The sequence below is a fragment of the Nomia melanderi genome, chromosome 4, assembly GCF_051020985.1.
Source record: "Nomia melanderi isolate GNS246 chromosome 4, iyNomMela1, whole genome shotgun sequence".
In the NCBI taxonomy this organism is placed as follows: domain Eukaryota; kingdom Metazoa; phylum Arthropoda; class Insecta; order Hymenoptera; family Halictidae; genus Nomia; species Nomia melanderi.
In genome coordinates, this window is record NC_135002.1 from 17,918,864 (window position 1) to 17,937,255 (window position 18,392).

The following is an 18,392-nucleotide window of genomic DNA, read 5'->3' on the forward strand; positions in this document are numbered from 1 at the left end:
AGGTGTTTGGGGAGAATACTGTTAACGATCGAAAAATGCAGCGTTGGTTTGAAAATTTTCGGTCTAGTGATTTTTCCCTACAAAATGAATCGTGGAAAACCCAAAACGTCTGTGAAAAATAATGCTCTGAAAGCATTGGTGGAAACGAATCCAACTGTATCTACAAGAGAATTTACTACCAGAATGAAAGTTGACCATACAACAATATTGTGACACCTTTCTGAAATTGGCAAGGTGAAAAAAATAAATAAGTTGGGTACCGCACGAACTAATCGAGCGAATCGGTTGAACGTATGCTCATCATTACTAACCCGATTTCATCGAGTTTCATTTTTCGATCGGATTATTACTTGTGATGAAAAATGGGTTCTTTACGACAATAGAAAAAGTTGTGCTCGGTGGCTTGATAGGGATGAGGCTTGTGCTCATACTCCAAAGCCATCACTTCATCCACGAAAAATTGGTGGAACTGGGGAGACAATTACAGCCGAAAAGTACTGCCAGTACATTGATGAAATGCATGAAAAATTGAAAATTATACGCCCATCACTTGTTAATCGGCATGGCCCAATACTTCTCCACGACAATGCTCGAAATTAAATGAATTAAAATATGAAATTTTGCAGCACCCAGCTTAATCGCCGGATCTTCCGCCAACCGACTTTCATTTTTTAAACATTTAGCACAATTTTTACGGGCTAAACAGTATGAAAAACTCCATATCAGAGTTTATTGATTCTGAAGATCAGAATTTCTTTAAGACAGGCATTTGTGCATTAAAATCTCGTTGGGAAAAGTGTATTAAAGCAAATGGAACATATTTTAATTAAATAAACAGCTTTTGAAAAAAGATATGTAGTTTTATATATTCACTTAAAAATCCAACATTTCATACGCACCAACCTAATATTTCAATAAGTTATATAATTTGTGTCTTAACTTCACAGAAATATTTGACGACCTAAACCGATGATAAATATAATTGAAATGAATTTACGCTAACTCAAACTTTCAAACGAATAATACATAAAATTAAAAATACTTGTCTAATATTTTCAAAATTAAAGCTAACGGTTACATAGGTAAAAAAAAAACAGAAATACTAAATTGTTTATCCACTGTACAGTTGGAAAATAAGTTATTTACCAAATAATGTTTTGAAATTCAGTTTCCTATATCTGTATTTTCAATAGAATTCAGTACTTTCATTAGTAGAAGTATTTGCCACGATTATTCTAAGAAGTGTTTTCCAACCACATATCGTGCTAGTATAAGATCACATCGCACATGAAATGGAAAGTGCTGGTTATAAAGAGGAGTCACAAGGAAATGAAAGCTACAACACGTATTTGATAATTTTCAAATCTAATTACCTTAGAAACGAAGCATCGTATCGATGCAAATACATTTAAGGAAAGTTTTTTAAGGCTCTCGGTGCTCGAATGTGTTTTTTCACATGCAATAACTTCTTCCTTCTTTGCATAATTCGTTTCGATACACATGTTATGTACACGTATATTAATGTATTGACTGTCACAGTAGTTACTAACGATAGACACTTTCGTTATGTAAAATGATCAACGTTGAATGAAAATTTTTAACGCCGTAAGTAACTAGATTATAGTGTAACGCAAGAATCGTAATACCGGATAATTAATATTTATTTTTATTTATCTCTGCTACGGGAAAATAAGTGATGTATATATGATAGAATAAGTGATATGAAAAACGCTCAAGATTTTTATAACAGTCTACATGTTAATAGTTGACACTTTCATCAATATCAACTATACATTTCTTATGCACTGCCCACAAAGTTGTACGAAAAATAATATTTTATCAATAAGAAGAGTACCAAACGAATTTCAAGAAAGTAAATTGATCGACCAAACTGCTATATATTATACGTACTAAACCTGTCGAAGGTATAATGGTATATCAATAAATTAACTTTGAATAATAGACTGAATTTTTGGCATCAAACTTTCACCCTTAATCATTAAAACTTCACACAGACGTATCTACATGCAATGCAATCAGTAATAGAGAATGTTCCAAAATTGAGAACACAAAGGCGGTTGAAAGTTGAAGATGAAAAACAGTACAAGAAACACGTGAAACATATAAAAATCATTTTTACAGCAGAAAAACGTACGTTAACCGCGAATCGAAATAGCTTCGCGTTTGATGCGGAAAGAAGATAATACATTATCATTTCTTTGCTACCTGTATATACATAAGTAAAAATTAGTACTTCTACAAGAATTGTATTCTTTTATACGAAAACTTCGGTGCCATTTTTATAAAATTTGTAGTTCTGTAACAATGGTATTTTAATGTTTCGAAAATCTTAGCTCTTTGATATGCTGATTCGTTACTCGTTTTTAATTTCTTATGATAAAAATGTACGTTAAACTTTCACAATCTTCCTACCTTTCAGTATACCTTGGAAAAGAATAAGGGTTGAAAATCAAACAATGGAGATAAAAGCTTAAGACACCTGTTACTTGAAGTATACTGACGTTAGAGTTTCACTCATTACATTTGTCCGTAAGAAGAAGGAATTCTCGTGTACAATCCTTGAAAGATAAGTTTCGCTTTAACAACACGCGAAAGATGTTTTCATCGTATGGATAAAAACATTGATTGATCACAAAAGGATAGAAGTTTTTTTACTTTCCTACCAATCTTACATTTGTTGTCATTATGGAAAGTATCAGCAGAATCAGTAACTAATAATTCAATAGTCCATACCCGCAGCGATGGAATTCATATAAAATAGCCGAAAATAATTGATATTCTTATTATGTAGTGGTTCGTAAAGGCATAAGTAATTTTCAGTTGGAGAATGTTCGTTGTCCAAAAGGCGGTATCAAGTTAATTAGGCCGAGGTTACAAAGTAAAGCATTAATAATAAGAAGAAGAAAAAAGAAAGAAGTGGGCAGGATGAAACACTTTCGCAACGAAAAAGCCTTAGGAGAACACTGAATTCTGCGAACACAGAGAGACTGTGAAGAGTGCAATGATTTCTATTTAGGCCACGAGAAAGTCACGGGCCGCGTGTCGCTCTTATTGCGAGCGATACTCGCCAGTTTGTACTTTCACGGTCAAACGGTTGCACGCGTCTCGCACATCTGAGCTGACATTGCAGTACTAATTGAAAATTTACTCTAGCTTCAATTCAGACCGCGGATACAATTTCAATTTTACATCGAAATTGTAAGGCGTCTATGTACGTATTTCGATGTAAAAATGTTCGTCTCGGGAACAAAACGCGCTAAAATAAGAAATTTCTAGATTTCAATAAACTTGTTCGTAAGAAATAATTAAGCTGATATCATAATTCGGCTCGAAATATTCGTTTGCTCTTGAAAGTTTTACGTAATTATTTACAAAAGATTATACAGAAAAGAGTATTAATCAGAAATGAATATGTAAAAAAAAACTGATGCTTGCAAAGAGTCAAATGCAGAATGTTCGTAAAATTGACTATTGAACTGAAAATCAAAATTGAAATATAATGTATATTCACATGACTGGGCTTAACACAGTGATACGTCCATATACGTATAAAATTCGATTGAGTTTTGCATAGTATTAAGAAATTTGTTCTTAAAACAAAAAAAGACATAAAAAATCGTAGAATCACCACAAATGTGATATACATATTTTTTTAAATTATGCATTCTACAACTTAGAACTTGGTTTCATTGTTTCACATTGTTGCGCTTCATCAAGTTACATATAAGTACTTTCAACAGTTCATATAATGAAATGTTGTATTATATTCTACGTTCATCAGCAATCGAAATATTTGTACTGAAATTTTTTCCTATAAAACTGCAGTATTATGAGAAAAAAACATTATGCCTAAATTTATTCAATTTTTTTTAATTTATATGCGAAATAATGTATGATAAATATAATATAGTACGTCATTGCAATCGGTCTGCAAATGAGTTTAAGCCAGTATTATAAAATGAACAACTAATGAACAGTCGTAAGAATTAAACAGAATTCAAATTTACTTATGCTGTATGAATTTTTGAATTTTTACTTCCGATTTGCGATTTTATAGAAAATCATAATCTCCAGAATTCTATCAATTTCTGTGGTAAAAGTTATATCAAAGTCAATAAATTTGAAAGACTAAACAAAGCTTATAATCTTAAATAAAAATTTATTCAAGTATAGTATTCCCACTTGTTTACGATATACCACCTGCTATTGACAACGACGTGACTGAAATACTTCCAAGAGAAAGTTGTTTGACATTCTCCAGCTTACTTACCCGTATATGCATTTAAAATTATATGTACACAGATTACAACAGAATACGTATTGAGTTTGCAACTGTCCTCGTAAGCATTTCCAACAAAATTATTGGTTACCCTATTCTTGAGTGTATTCCTAGTTATTGTAAATTTCAATCTAACAATATTTTTCGACCTCTACCAATTATTTCCGATGATGATGCAAAACATAAAATTAAAATATTTATAAAATATTTTAACCCCATGATTTATAGACTTTCCCTTATTTAAGCTCAAAAGTGTTACTTTATGCTTAATAACTTCCTAACAGATAAAAGAATTAATCTATTTTATTACAAAACTAATTTCCTATAATATAAATATTATAGATATAATATAAATGTAACAGAATATTTATGAAATTTAATTTAAAATTATCAATACGAGTTTGATACGATATTATAAAACAAGAAATTAATGTAAAGGAAATAGTTAAACTGGAATTTATATCTTGTATTGAAAACTTTAAAAAATTCGAGAGAAATTAAAGAAATATATAAATCTATACTAAATATAAATTACATTTTTTTTTTCAAAGTACGGGGCATACTTGAATGTCCTAGAAATACAGTAAATTTTTGAAGCAACTAACCGAATGACACGAACTTAATTATAACGCAATATTCCTATCGTATAATTACGGCATAATTGACAATATCATCAAAGAGGAGAAGTGGCCATAATGTTGCAAATGGCAAATTTATTATCAATATTAAATAACATGTGATAGATACTGAAGTTGTTAAAAAATAATAACGAATAAAAATGATAATAATAACAAAAATCACTATTATTAGGAATTTGATTAAGTACTAAGATACTTGGAATTTACTTCAATTGTTAAAAATGTACAAATAATTAGAGTAGATAATGATCCATTTAATGTTACTTCTACACCTGCATGTAACAGCGTATCCTAGTAACTTGAATTTCAGAATATATTTATTAAATAATAATTCTATTTCACAAATACGAAAGAATGAAAATATGTCGAGTAATTTAGGTTTTAATAGAATTATTGATAGTTCATTCTAGGTCATTATTTTGTTCTTTCTTCTATTTATGTGTATTCATTATTCGTTTTTTCGTATTGTATTTCTTTAATAGCACTCACATTTCCTTTCCCAGTCAATGCTAACTGTTTTATAAGTTAATATTATCATGTAATTAAAATTTCATTCATTAACTTCTTGCACTGGAATGTCGTGCTACGTATAACAATTATTAACTTTCTCAAACGTTATCACATTATCACTTATAACACATCGTTTAATTCTGCTGTCCAAAGGTGACCTTATTACAGGCTTACAATAAGTAAGGACTAAAACATTTTACATTTTTTATTTATTTTAAGTGTCAACTTGCTGTAAATTGCTTTAAACGGATTTGTCACGCATTTGATAATAAATTTTTAGTGCAAGTGGTTAAATGTATTAATAAATAAATAATTCAGAATGTATACAAACAACAATAAAATTTATTAATGTACTTAATATGTATTATACTTAAAAATAAAAACAAATTCATTTAAAAAAAGTGAATATTTTAAATATTGACTTACTTGACTTTGTCCAACACGGTATGAAGCTGGGTCAATGTCAACAGTCAGTAACATATCTTCCACAGTACGTCGTTCATCACCTACAGGACTACCAGGCCGTGCATTACATTCACTCGACAATAATCTGAACCGTCTTCTAAATTCGCCTAATGCCATGTGTTTTGGAAATCCGACTTTATGTAACCGAACAGCATCAATTATTTGACTTCCTCGTAACTATATAAGAAATAATACACTTTAAATAAATTATATTAAAACATTCACATTCGACAAATTATAAAATAAAAATGTCATCAGATACGAATACGGTAAATGTTGGATAAATGCTTGAAAATCAGAAATGTAAACATAGGCCGTGCTCAGCGATCGAGTTTGACGAATATAGAAAAAAAGTGTGTGAAAAAACAAACCCGGGAGTCAGAATGGACAAAAGAAACACATCAATAAGATAATACTAATATAACGATGAAACTTCTTCATTTTTCATTTTCCTTGAATGAAAATTCTACCAATTTAATTGTGAAGTCTTTCTGATTAAAGTGACACCAAACATGATATAATTTCAATCACGTTTACTAATTTACTAAATGATAACAATTTATTTCTCTCATCTATTTAACAAGTAAATATAATTCAAATTACATCGCGTAGGATCAGTAATATTTTAAGCAACAAGTTTGGACAAATTTCAATTGAACAAAAGTTCAATTAATTAAAAGTCAAAGATAAAAAATTTTAATGGTTGAATTTTGTACTAGTCTCATCAACAATCAATTTTGGATTAAATTACACTTCTCTACCGTCGAGCGCCTTGATAGGTCAAAATAACCCTTATCTCAGGAATAAGATAAATGTCGGGTAGCATTTACGTTGCTGATTGTTTCATGTCTTTATCCAACTTTTACTATAACTTCCTAAATGGCAATTAAAAAATTGATAGCCCACTCATAAAAAAAGGTTTAAAATGCTTACCTGAGAACGTAAAAGAGGCACGTTGATTATACTGTCTTCATTCTGATTGGTTTTTACAGACAATAAACTTTTGTTGTCGGTACTACCGGAAGTGTGCTGTGGTAATATACAATGAAGGAACTTGACTCGCGTTCTTCTCAATGTTTCCACTAGTCCATCCTAAAAATGTTAAACTTTATATTTTGTTTTCGTCATACACAACAAATATTGAATATGATATGAGAAAGTATACATATATTAACCATGGTCACATAAATTCTATATAAATATAAGTTATATGCATTACAAGTGTATTTACCGATAGTATTTATAAATAAAGTTCTAACAGAAATTAGATGTGACCCAGAGTCACGCCAAATTACTAAGTATATTCCGCTCAACTACAACCACAATCATGTATATATGAGAAGTATATTCTTAAAAGACGAATCATTTTTCATCTGTAATTATTTTTATTTCTGAATTGGCTGAAAAGATATTTCAGATGTCGGAAAATAGGGTGCAATGAATTACCCTAAGTGAGTACTTGATTAGTAAAATTTGAAGTTCCTTAATATTTTGGAGCTATCTTGTCCATTCAACAAAAATTAAATTATTGTACCAATGACACGACAAAATATTTGTTACAGTTTAGACATTAATACCATGTTTACCAGTTGATGCTTAGGGTTTTTTTAAACTCAGATGATTCCACAGAGTGGACACAATAATATAATATGAACGTGGTAATAATGCTAACTATTGTTAATAAGTAACAGTAATAGTAACTTTTATACTTACTACAGTGAATTTCACTTGCAAACAAACATTTTTTCTTTTCACGGCAGTAAATGTTCGTCTAATACTCGAAGCTCTTCTTAAAGACTGTGAACCTTCTAATCCAGGCATTGAACTGCATAAAGTTCCAGAAACTCCAGCTCCCCGCGCACTCACAAACAGCATGTTAACATCTTCTCTGATATTAAACAAAACACAACATTAAGAATCGAAACAACGGTGTTTTATATGGAAGTTTAGAAAAATAGAATCACACATTGTTTGTATAAGAAATCTAAAGATACCTTGTGCTTTCTTGAAGAATTGTAATGGCACTTTTAGTAACCGGATTTTCTCTCGTAGCTTTAAGCCAACCGGTAGTCGTATAAAGCACAGGATTAGTACCCAATAAATGTTGCAAAATAAATTGATTGCTACCGGGTGCTTTCCTTAATAACATTTGATGATCTGTTAAAAGAGAAACATTGGAGAAGTAAATGTAAACTTTAGTACTGGATATATTTAGAAAGTGGCATTACAGATATGAAGGTACCTCGATCTCCATAATGAGAAAATAATCGATCCAAGAAGGTCTCGTCGCTACCACCAGGACATACTGCTTCTTCATCCAGTAACCATAAAAGCCCTTTTCGTTCCATCTGTCTACTTCCGCTAAGATCATTTTGACTAGTTCGCAGCATTGTTGCACCTTGTGAACTTCCACGATCTAGTAGTGAAATCAAAGCTTGTGGCGACCCGATACCGTTTTCATCACAGTCATCTTCGTAATCTACGTCGATTCCTTCTTGGATGTATCTAAATTCCAGTGTGAGTCATGAGTCATGAATAGCCCAATAATGAACAGTATAGTAATGAATAATTTCCTGGTCGATAACGTATTATTGTATATTATTAAATTTAAAATACGTAGTTGGTGTCATAATACGATAACGTGCCGAATCTAAAACTGAGAGTCGTCAATGCAATGCCGCATCTGTATGATTTTAATAGTTACAACTGAAGGATGACAAACTCATTTAACTGTATTTTCAAATTATAAACCGTTGATGATCAACGATCATTCAGGTTTTAAATGTGAGATGTGGCTCCCCGATTTAGATGCACCCTAGAAATACTATCTAGTCGCGAAAGTGTTAAGTGAGTTTATATCATGAAATTAAGCACCTGTCTCTCGGAGCCACTAATGCTGTGTGATGAAACAACAATTGCAAACGTTCTTGCAAATAATTATGACAAAGGTCTTCGAAGCAAGCTCCAGTTTGTCGTCCACATGTAGCAGGATTCTGAAAGCCTGGCGAATCGCAGAGCAATAAAGATGCTACCGTATGTACAGACGATGATATGGATCTGGTAATTAACAAAACGCAATATTATTGTTAACATTACTGTGTTTGCTGTTCTCAACATACAACATTTCCCCATTATAGTTGCATTATGTCAGTGGAGTTTCTTTCATTCTCTTTCGTTTGATTATCAAACGTTAAAGTGTAAATATTTATAATATCACAATATTATTCTTTTTTGTTTTCATTGACAAGCCAAAATCGAATCGATGAGGAAAAATCCATAAAATAGAATCGATTGGTTTCTATAAATCGCCATAAATGAACGAGTAAGTAGCACAATTATAATGAGGAAAGTACTGTAAATATGCTCGTACTTATTAATAAGGGCCGCGATGCAATGGAATACTTCAGAATAAAGTCCAATGAGTAACCCTTCGAGAGCGTCGAGGCCTGTTATGTCCTTGCTTTGTTCTGTAGGACTGGGTGTCCTCAATGTCGGCCTTGGAGTACTCGGCGTACCACCACCTCCGTTACAAGAGAACACTATTCTACTCAATTCCTCGACCGTGGTACCCAGTAATGTGGCTGCTTTCTCTGCACACTCTACTCTTGCAAACTGCCACCGACTTTGAGAACTAGTACCAACTTTGACAGCACCCGCGCAACTCAGGTGATATATACCAGTGAGTACCAGCCAAATAGCTTTCTCATCGGCTTCCGAGATACCAAGAGTCCTAAAGGCCGCCACAATTCGATTGAATTCAACCATGGCGCGTTGTTTATCTTCATGCTTCTGAAGAGGCGTGATGAATGAATTATTTTCCGCGACTAAATTTGTAAGATGCAATTCCTTTCTTAAAGCACCTTCAGCGCCTGCCAGCAAGCGGTAAATAGCATGGAAGGTTGGATCTCCATTTGCTCTTTTACCTATCCTTGACTTCTCTAGTAGTAGCACCTTATGAACACAAAAAAACGCAAAGTTAGAGCGTTTAAATTAAAATAGTCCAATATAATGTAGCATGTTCAAACAACTCAGAAGAATAATCTATTAAAATGAAGTATAATTTGAAATTAAACTTAAGTATAACTATAAGTATAATTTTCTAGATAACACCGTTCGATATAAATTTTAATCTAACATATTTTATAAGCGATCCTTGTACAATTCTTCGTTCTTATAGATTTTGTAACATAAAAATTTGTACAGGAGTACATGATTTTAAATATGTCTTTCCTATAATGAAACATCCGGTATAATTTACAAAATAATAATTTGATTGTCTCTTTTATTTCATTGAGATTTAATATTCAATTTTTTAATCATATTATATATAACAGAAAAAAAATATTTTACAGATGCGGAATATAAAATATTATATTTCATTCACAGAATATTTACAATTATAAAATATCTTAGAAGTATATTGTAATATTAACTACAAACATAATTAATAATAACACAAACAGATGCATTAAATTACCTGCAAAGAGGCGGACGCAATTTGCCCCGATTGGTCGAAATCTAGACTAAAAAGTTGCGTAAAACGCGTTGCATTAGAATTCATGTATGTTCTGCAATTTCCAAATGCTTCTAGCACAGTGAAGACGGCATTGAGTTTCTCAATGGTCAGGATCTTTAAAAATCAAATAATTAATATGAATTAAATTCTATAAAAATATAGTTTGCAGTTATTATAAATATTAACGTATAGAATCAAATAATTCACAGTACAGAATTATTATAAACACTAAAAATTATATAGACCTAATAAGTCCTCGGTATAGTTTGTGAAGAAATTAATGTTAGAGCAAAATTCTAAGATTTTCACTTACTTTGTTAACTGTGCCTGCAGCTAGCACCAGGTAATGAAGAGCATGTTTGAAGTTCGTAGTTTTTCCTGATCCACTACGACCTAGAAAAACTAATGAATGATCTCTTCGAGTTGCTAACATTCCTCTATAGGCTGCTTGCGCCATCGCGTAAACATGGGGCGGCACATCTTCACTTTTACATCCTCTAAACATAAGCGCCACCTAAATAAAGTGAAACAACAATTTAGTAATAAGATAATGAATTTTAAAATATTACAAGATTTAAGAACACTGCTAAAACAATTTTATCTACATTTCAAATAAAAAATTATGCACATAGTGCAATAATCATGTACTGAAATGAGAATTTACATTCAACAACATCTAATGGATACTTTACAGAATTAAACGTAGCATTAAAACAAATTAAAGAAGTGCCGAAATTTTTACCCATGCCGGGTAAGATATAGAAGAAATAAATTTTTACATAAAAATTATAGCCTCCGAGTATCTTAAAGGAATTACGGTACAATATTTAATTATTCATAACAAATGCAAATATATACGGTGAAGCTTCATAAAATGTGACAATTAAATCTCTTGGAAAGTAATGAAAACATGCCAAAAGTTAATGTCGTTTTAGAATCTAACCATTTAGTTTAATTTAGTTTAGTTTATATCTTATGCATATATGAAGATACGAAGGAAGTTTAAAGGTTTCTAATCCTTTACCAGATGAAACTTCATGAATTCATTAGACGTAATGTACATCGACTCACAATGACACATAGTTCCATTTGAAAAAGATTATGTAGCGACACTGACATCGATATCGTCCTGATTTTTGTTATAAAAAAAATGGAAGAGATTAGACGTATACATATTTTATAGAATATATCCTATCTCATATATTATTCTTCCACATCTATAAAATTTTATTTTGTAATCTTATAGACATGCAAGAATATTGTATTTTTTGTTTAAATTCTTTTTCGCTGTCTTACCGTTTTCAAGATAATCCACGGGAAAGAAAAATTTATATTTTTCTCAAGGGGTGGTTTCACCTCTTCAAAGTGATATTCAACACGAAAAAATTACAATGTATTAGGCTTAACTTCCTCTACTTACACACAAAGTTAATAATTTTTTGAATTCCCAAGTTCACTAAGTTCCGTTCTCACTCGACGCATTGCGTCATTACTGACCCGCCGTTGGTTTACGCGTAGTCGAAATGTTCGAAACGTTATATTTGCATTGGTAATAATAATAAATATAGAACGAAATGTAATAAACGTCGAAGATTCATTTACGAAATACATTCAAAGAAGGAATATAATCTTCTACGCGTACGTTGTACTGATCAAGAATGAATAAATAACAATTACTTTTTTCTTTTTCTATTTCAGTTTAGACATTCAACAATCTGTCTCTGCTGTAATAATGTATAATTCGCACACAGACGCTTGAAATAAACTTTGACAAAACAGCAGAATAAAAACTTGACTCGAACTTGACCTGTTCAAACACTCCATGTCATGAATACTACATGTTCCAATAGTTACTAACTATATGTAGAGTTTAGCTGTTTATCTAGTAGAACCAATATTTCCAGATACAAGAAATTGTCCTTAGTATATATGAAAGTAATATTTAATTAAACTATTTCAAACTGATGATATTTTATTAGCAAATAAATGAAACAACATGTCATAGTTGAAATTATTCTAAGATAACATTACGTAAGATGTAATGAGAACAAAGAAAAATTTTCATTTGAAAATGTAAAACCATTTACCTTCTCTGAGTAGATTGCTAATGGCGCCACCGGATTAATGATGATCATACTGTCGCCTGCATAAGTATGTATTAAATTACTAGCGTAACGTTGTCTCAGTGTGTGGAGAACAGAGGATTCGTTAAGAAACCGCAATCGGGAAAGCTCTTCTGCCCTGTCAAATTGCGGAGGATTGGCCTGTAACAGAATAAATGATTCATCTCATTTAACGTACAAACTTATATAGATTCGTTCAATTTTTTATATAAATTCGTCAAAATATTCGATTATGCACGTATATCGAAGATCGCGAGTCATCTTGAATTCGTATTTGACATTTGCGACTTACGGTCATTTCAACGAAAATTACATAATGAGCAATGAGTTATTTCAATATAATCCAAGAACTGAACTTTTCATTATCATATATTAATGGTTTTGTAATAGGATATTACTATAGCAGCGTCTAGCAATGTATATTAATACCTTCTCCACATCCTCCTCGTCTATGAGAAGTTCTTCGCCGGAAGTGGCTAGACGAATCCTCAGCTTTCCCGTATCCGGATCCGCTGAGCCATATTTGGTCGCGAGAGTAAAACCACCTCGATGCAATAACCACACCTTTTCGTAATTCAGCCATTCTTGTTCTTGTGCCAAGTGTTCTTCCGATCGGGCCTTTTATCGAACAAACGAATCAATATAACTTATCACTTTCTACGGAACAGTTAAACGTGTCCGATGCTATTAACCTTTTACACTACTGTAACATTCTCGATATAACAGTGTCTCGCTACGTGCATTGTGCATACATAATGAATCCGGAAGGTCACATAACGGGGAGGATCGTGATGACAATGTAAAAAAACCTTCGACGCTTATGCCGACATACGATGTAATTTGAAGTATTAGGTTGAGTAATAACACTGTTCGCGTTTCTTCCGAAGGATATAAGTTACTATTATTTTTACATAGAAGGTACGTAATCGATTACGTATGTGCCACTTTACTATGTCACCTTTTCTCACCTGCTTGGTAATTCGAGGAACGAATTTACTGTTCTAACGATAAAAACGACTAGTTTTTCAATATGTTTTTTCGTTACTTTGCTTTTAGTATGAATGTTTATTATTTTACAAGCACAAAGGTACATTTAAAAATTATAAAGACCTCTTTCATACTGCAATTGATGGGCAGTGTAACTTATAAAGTGTAACTTATAATGATTATCAAAATCTAAGAAAGAAAAAAGTTTCTTAACAGACTTAATGTCACGTTAGAAATTGATAGGTCCCGGAAAAATTATCTAACTTTAGGAAATTTGTTTAATTTTTAGATTCTGATGATTATTAGAAGTACTGCACTGTACATTAATAATTGTTGCACTAACAAAAAGGATGACAACAATTGTTTTAATAGTGATAAAGTGATAAATAAATAATGTTTTTTTTTAATTTGTAAATGTTTCTTTGTACTTGTAAACCAATAAACATTCGTAGTTAATCGTTTTCCTCAAAAGGAGGCTTTTGAAAAATTAGTCGATTTTATTTCTGTAACCGGAAATTCCCCCCTTAAATATTCCTTCTGTATAAAATTGTTGAGTGTTTTGTTAAAAAATTCGAGTATATGCGTGTTTATTCCCTCCAATAACTTTTGTTGAAGGAATTGTGCAGTGATTGGTATAAATGAAAGTTGAATAAAGACAAATCAAGTGAATATGATGGATGTGGCAAAACATCTCAGAGATGTATGCGGCCAAGCGTTATCGTAGTGGAAGACGACGCCTCTTTTAGACGCCAGTGGCGTTGGTAATTCTCTTTTACTGCTGCTTTTTATTCATTTAATCGTGCATAATGCTTTTCGGAATTAATAATCTGGTTACATGGTAGCAGTTCGTAACAGATTATTCCTTTGTGTACCTACTAAACAGATAGACCGATGTTCCCTTTCTTTCACATGTGAGTTCATGCGGAATAATTGAAAACAAACTGATACGAAGTGAGGAAACCTTGTATAAGTAGTGGAATATTCAGTGAGTCGCGTCACTCAGAGATATAACAAAAATATTCACGTGTTAACGAATATAAGAGGGACAGCAATCGCTAAACACTATTATCTGTCACTGACGTCCAATATTCTTTAATTGTGAATTTCACGGATGTATACGAGTATTTGCATCAATTCACAATAACCTGTAAAACGTCAAAATGTCAAATATTACAGTTTACATTATTATTTACTGCTTATTCTTGTCCGATTCACAATTATTTTACACTTCTTCTATCCTAATATTGTTCTTTGCTGTGTTTGTTTTGTGTTGTATTCGTATCTGTTCTATTTTGTTAGTTTATATTAACATTTCTACTATTTGTATAAATACATTTTGCAATTATTGCGTTTTTTGTACACATTTATACCGTCTGACAGCCACTTTGTACATTTTTTAAATATCTGGAGTTTCGACTCATTGAATATACTATAGACAGTCTGTGATTTGATATATTTATACATAGCAACCCAATTCGCAAACGAACTTATTAGTCAACCCAATAGATCAATTATAGTTACATTCAAAATCGAGTAATTCTTGTCACTGGATTAATTAAAATTCTTCTTATGCGTACATTAACAGTCAACGTAGTGGTATATACCTTGTAGAATATTTTGTGTATTTTCAGTTGCCTATGACTACACACGCTTCTCAAATGTAATTTTAAGCTATTGTTAATATGTGTTAAGATGCCCTATGGTTTCACATATGTTCATTATAAATATTATAATTTACAATTCATACTAGAGAAACAGTTTACGTTATTAATTAAAAGTGGCAAAGCGTGGGTAACATTCACCTATATTTTTTAGTGTCTAATCAAGATGGGAAATACCTTGTCCCCGAATAGAATGTTGATAATCTAATGCGGTCCACTGCAAACGATTTCCAAATAAAATTCTAGTAACTGTTACATTTTATTATACTTAAATGATACAAATTATATTAATTATAATTTCTATTAATATTTATATTTATATTAATTATATTAATATACCTAAACAACGAACGTATTTTACATTAGCACAGCGAGTGCATGAGCATTCAATCCCAACGATGAAGATCTGTTCAATTTTCGTTCACTTAGTTGTACAGTTGAAAATGGTTAAACATTCACTATCTATGAAGATGTAAAGTGGTCGACGCACAAACGCACACTCGTAGGTTGCTCGATATACATAAATGCATATGCATCGTCATTCAAGAATATGTACGTATCTTCTACTCGATACGTGACTATTCTTACATACGTGTGCATATCGACCTTGCACTGAACACAGTAGGATAACGGCACCGAATATGGAACACCGTTATATTTCGGAAAATAAATAGCTTAATGTATCAGTTAAGTACCATGGGAAACACATCATTAGGAATGGAAAACAATCATGTCTATAAGTCGGACATTAATTGAAAACTTCTCGTTAAATGTAAAGCGTTACTGTGTTTGGTAGTGCGTAAAACTTTTTGACAGATAAGTTAAATAGTTAAATTTCTTAGTACAGATAAACTGAACTAAGACATATTAAGTTTCATGACTTACCATTAAACATGTTTGTTTTCCATTACTCGCTTCAATTTTTCTCTTAAAATTGTTATTATTTTCTTTTTATATTTGGTGCATATTCTTTATTAATGTTACATAACGTTATATTGTATTTTTATTTTACGGTGGCAATTATGAAAGTGATGACAATGGAGAAAATGTGTCCGATGCATCGTGTTCATGAAGAATGTGCTGGTTCCGATATTCGTGTATCCAACGTATAGAAGAAGAAAAAATTAACATAATACAAGTTCAAACAAGTGGAAGATTTGTTTATTTACCCTTTTTAATTCAATAAATATTTGATTTTTCATAGCAAAAGTGAGTTTTCTTTATAAATTTCGTAAGTATTCCATATTAAGAATCATATTTCCAATGCGCTGTATTCGCCTTTATTTACATTTTCTGTCATGGTTTCGAAGCATTTAAATTTTTACATCGTTAGCGACCAGTGTATAAATGTTGATTAATTTCACTGTGTTCTAGTACAGGGTTCATTGAAACAATGCATATCTCTCGTTTTGACAAGCTTCTAAAACCAGGTATTCCATATTAAGTTACGTTATCCTATTATGAATCATGAAAATATGAAATTTCTGAATTTTTCTGGTATAAGGTGAAAGAGAGCAAACAGAAACGTTTCGCGTCGATAAGCATACATGTATGTGGTAATCGAAGTATAGGAGGTTCTGGTAACAATGGTAGATAAAAAATACTTACCATACTATCTTGAAATCTCAAACTACCGGACCTTCGAAGCGTACCGCTACGAATGTTCGCAGCAGCAAGCTCGACCTGTTGTCCGTCGCTATCTCCGCGTCTTGATAATTCCGACAGTTCTGCAACCGGCTGCACCTGTCAATATGAAACCAAAAGAGGTTTGTTCGAAGTGTCAACAAATAATCCTTACGTTCCTGTTTGAAGGAAAATGAAAGTGAATAGTTTGCATCGCTTCTGAGAACGAAATTCTCTTCGATAATCAGCACTTTCAAATCGATAGTTTAGTTTATATCGCAAATATTATTTTATCTCTATGATTTTTAAACATTTTTAATAATTTTCATTTCTTACGAGTTAACGGCTGATTTCACTTCCTCAGAGTGAATCTTCGCCCCCGAATAATTGTCTCTTGTATAGTCCAACATTCTTCGCAATCGTACAGAGTCTCACTAAAATTAGAATTTACGGGTTGGGAACCGCATGCAATGCTCGCATGGAATGGAAAATCGGTCAAACAACTTGTTAGGAAATTATTTTGACACGGGACTCTTGGTACGAGTATAGTTTCACTACGAATCGTGACTCATGAACCCGCTATATTCGATGCACCGATGCGATGCAACGGATAAACTGACATTGCTCACTATGAGCAAACGCCGAATACGTTGCTCCGCGATTAACTATTCGGATCGATCGGATCAGTACTCGCGCATTTACAGAAACAACAAACATGCGAAGAAGACTTTTTTGGCATAAAGATGCACAGGCTATTTCACAATCGTACAATATATCGAAAGCAGATGAAAATATCGTCTTTTTCCACCATTTTGTCTTCAGTTCAAGGTTATCAGGTCCATAAAACTTGAAACAAGACGTTGCTTTACCTCTTATCAAACAACAAATGAATGAACAAAGAATCAACGCGAAATGTAAATGTATTCGAAAAGACATGGGTTTGGTAAAATTAACGAAATTTTTATGAGCGTCTACCATGAAAGTTTGTAATTATCACTGTAAGAATTATGTACAATCAATTTTGTTTATGTTTATGTAAATGTCAATGTTAACCGAATTTTTCCTAAAATTCAATGGATAGATCTTAGTGGGGCCACTTTAGAAATAGGTAATATTGAAATGATTTTTCTAAGGAAATGAGAACATATCTTTAATCTTTTAAGAATCAACGATTTTTAGGGTGCACTTGATAAAAATGTTAAAAGATTTTTATAACAAAACACTAAAACCTTTAAAATTCCATAAAAGAAATTTATTTTTCACGATAAAACGAAACTTATTCCAATGCTAAGACATGTTATCATTAGATGCTCGAGATCTCAGAGGTAAAACAATCAGTTAAATTAAGAATCCCGAAAAAATAAGTAAATGGTCTTTAGACTTAAACATTTCTTCCTAAACAAGAAATTCAAATGAAAGAAAGCAATTCAAAACTGCTGCAAACATGCAACCGACAACAATATTCGCTATTTACTTTTTACACGAATATATACAAATCTCCGATGAACCGAGGTAACCGTTGATCGAAGATGATTTTTTGGAGTCTAAAGCAAATAAACTACAGAAATG

The 18,392-nt window shown here is 31.8% G+C and overlaps 1 protein-coding gene across 9 annotated transcripts in view; it reads right to left on the reverse strand.

Annotated features, from left to right (window-relative positions):
• LOC116425220 (Myosin heavy chain-like) overlaps positions 1–18,392 on the reverse strand; it is a 120,961-nt gene that overhangs the window by 67,508 nt on the left and 35,061 nt on the right. For all 9 annotated transcript variants that reach the window (XM_031972647.2, XM_076367269.1, XM_076367265.1 and 6 more), the window contains 12 exons: positions 16,809–16,943; positions 12,982–13,170; positions 12,517–12,693; positions 10,743–10,943; positions 10,391–10,543; positions 9,284–9,864; positions 8,788–8,970; positions 8,156–8,418; positions 7,908–8,070; positions 7,627–7,801; positions 6,847–7,005; positions 5,875–6,090 (listed from right to left, as the gene is read on the reverse strand). In XM_031972647.2, the coding sequence (XP_031828507.2) occupies positions 5,875–6,090; positions 6,847–7,005; positions 7,627–7,801; positions 7,908–8,070; positions 8,156–8,418; positions 8,788–8,970; positions 9,284–9,864; positions 10,391–10,543; positions 10,743–10,943; positions 12,517–12,693; positions 12,982–13,170; positions 16,809–16,943 (2,595 nt within the window). The remainder of the gene's footprint in view (positions 1–5,874; positions 6,091–6,846; positions 7,006–7,626; positions 7,802–7,907; positions 8,071–8,155; positions 8,419–8,787; positions 8,971–9,283; positions 9,865–10,390; positions 10,544–10,742; positions 10,944–12,516; positions 12,694–12,981; positions 13,171–16,808; positions 16,944–18,392) is intronic.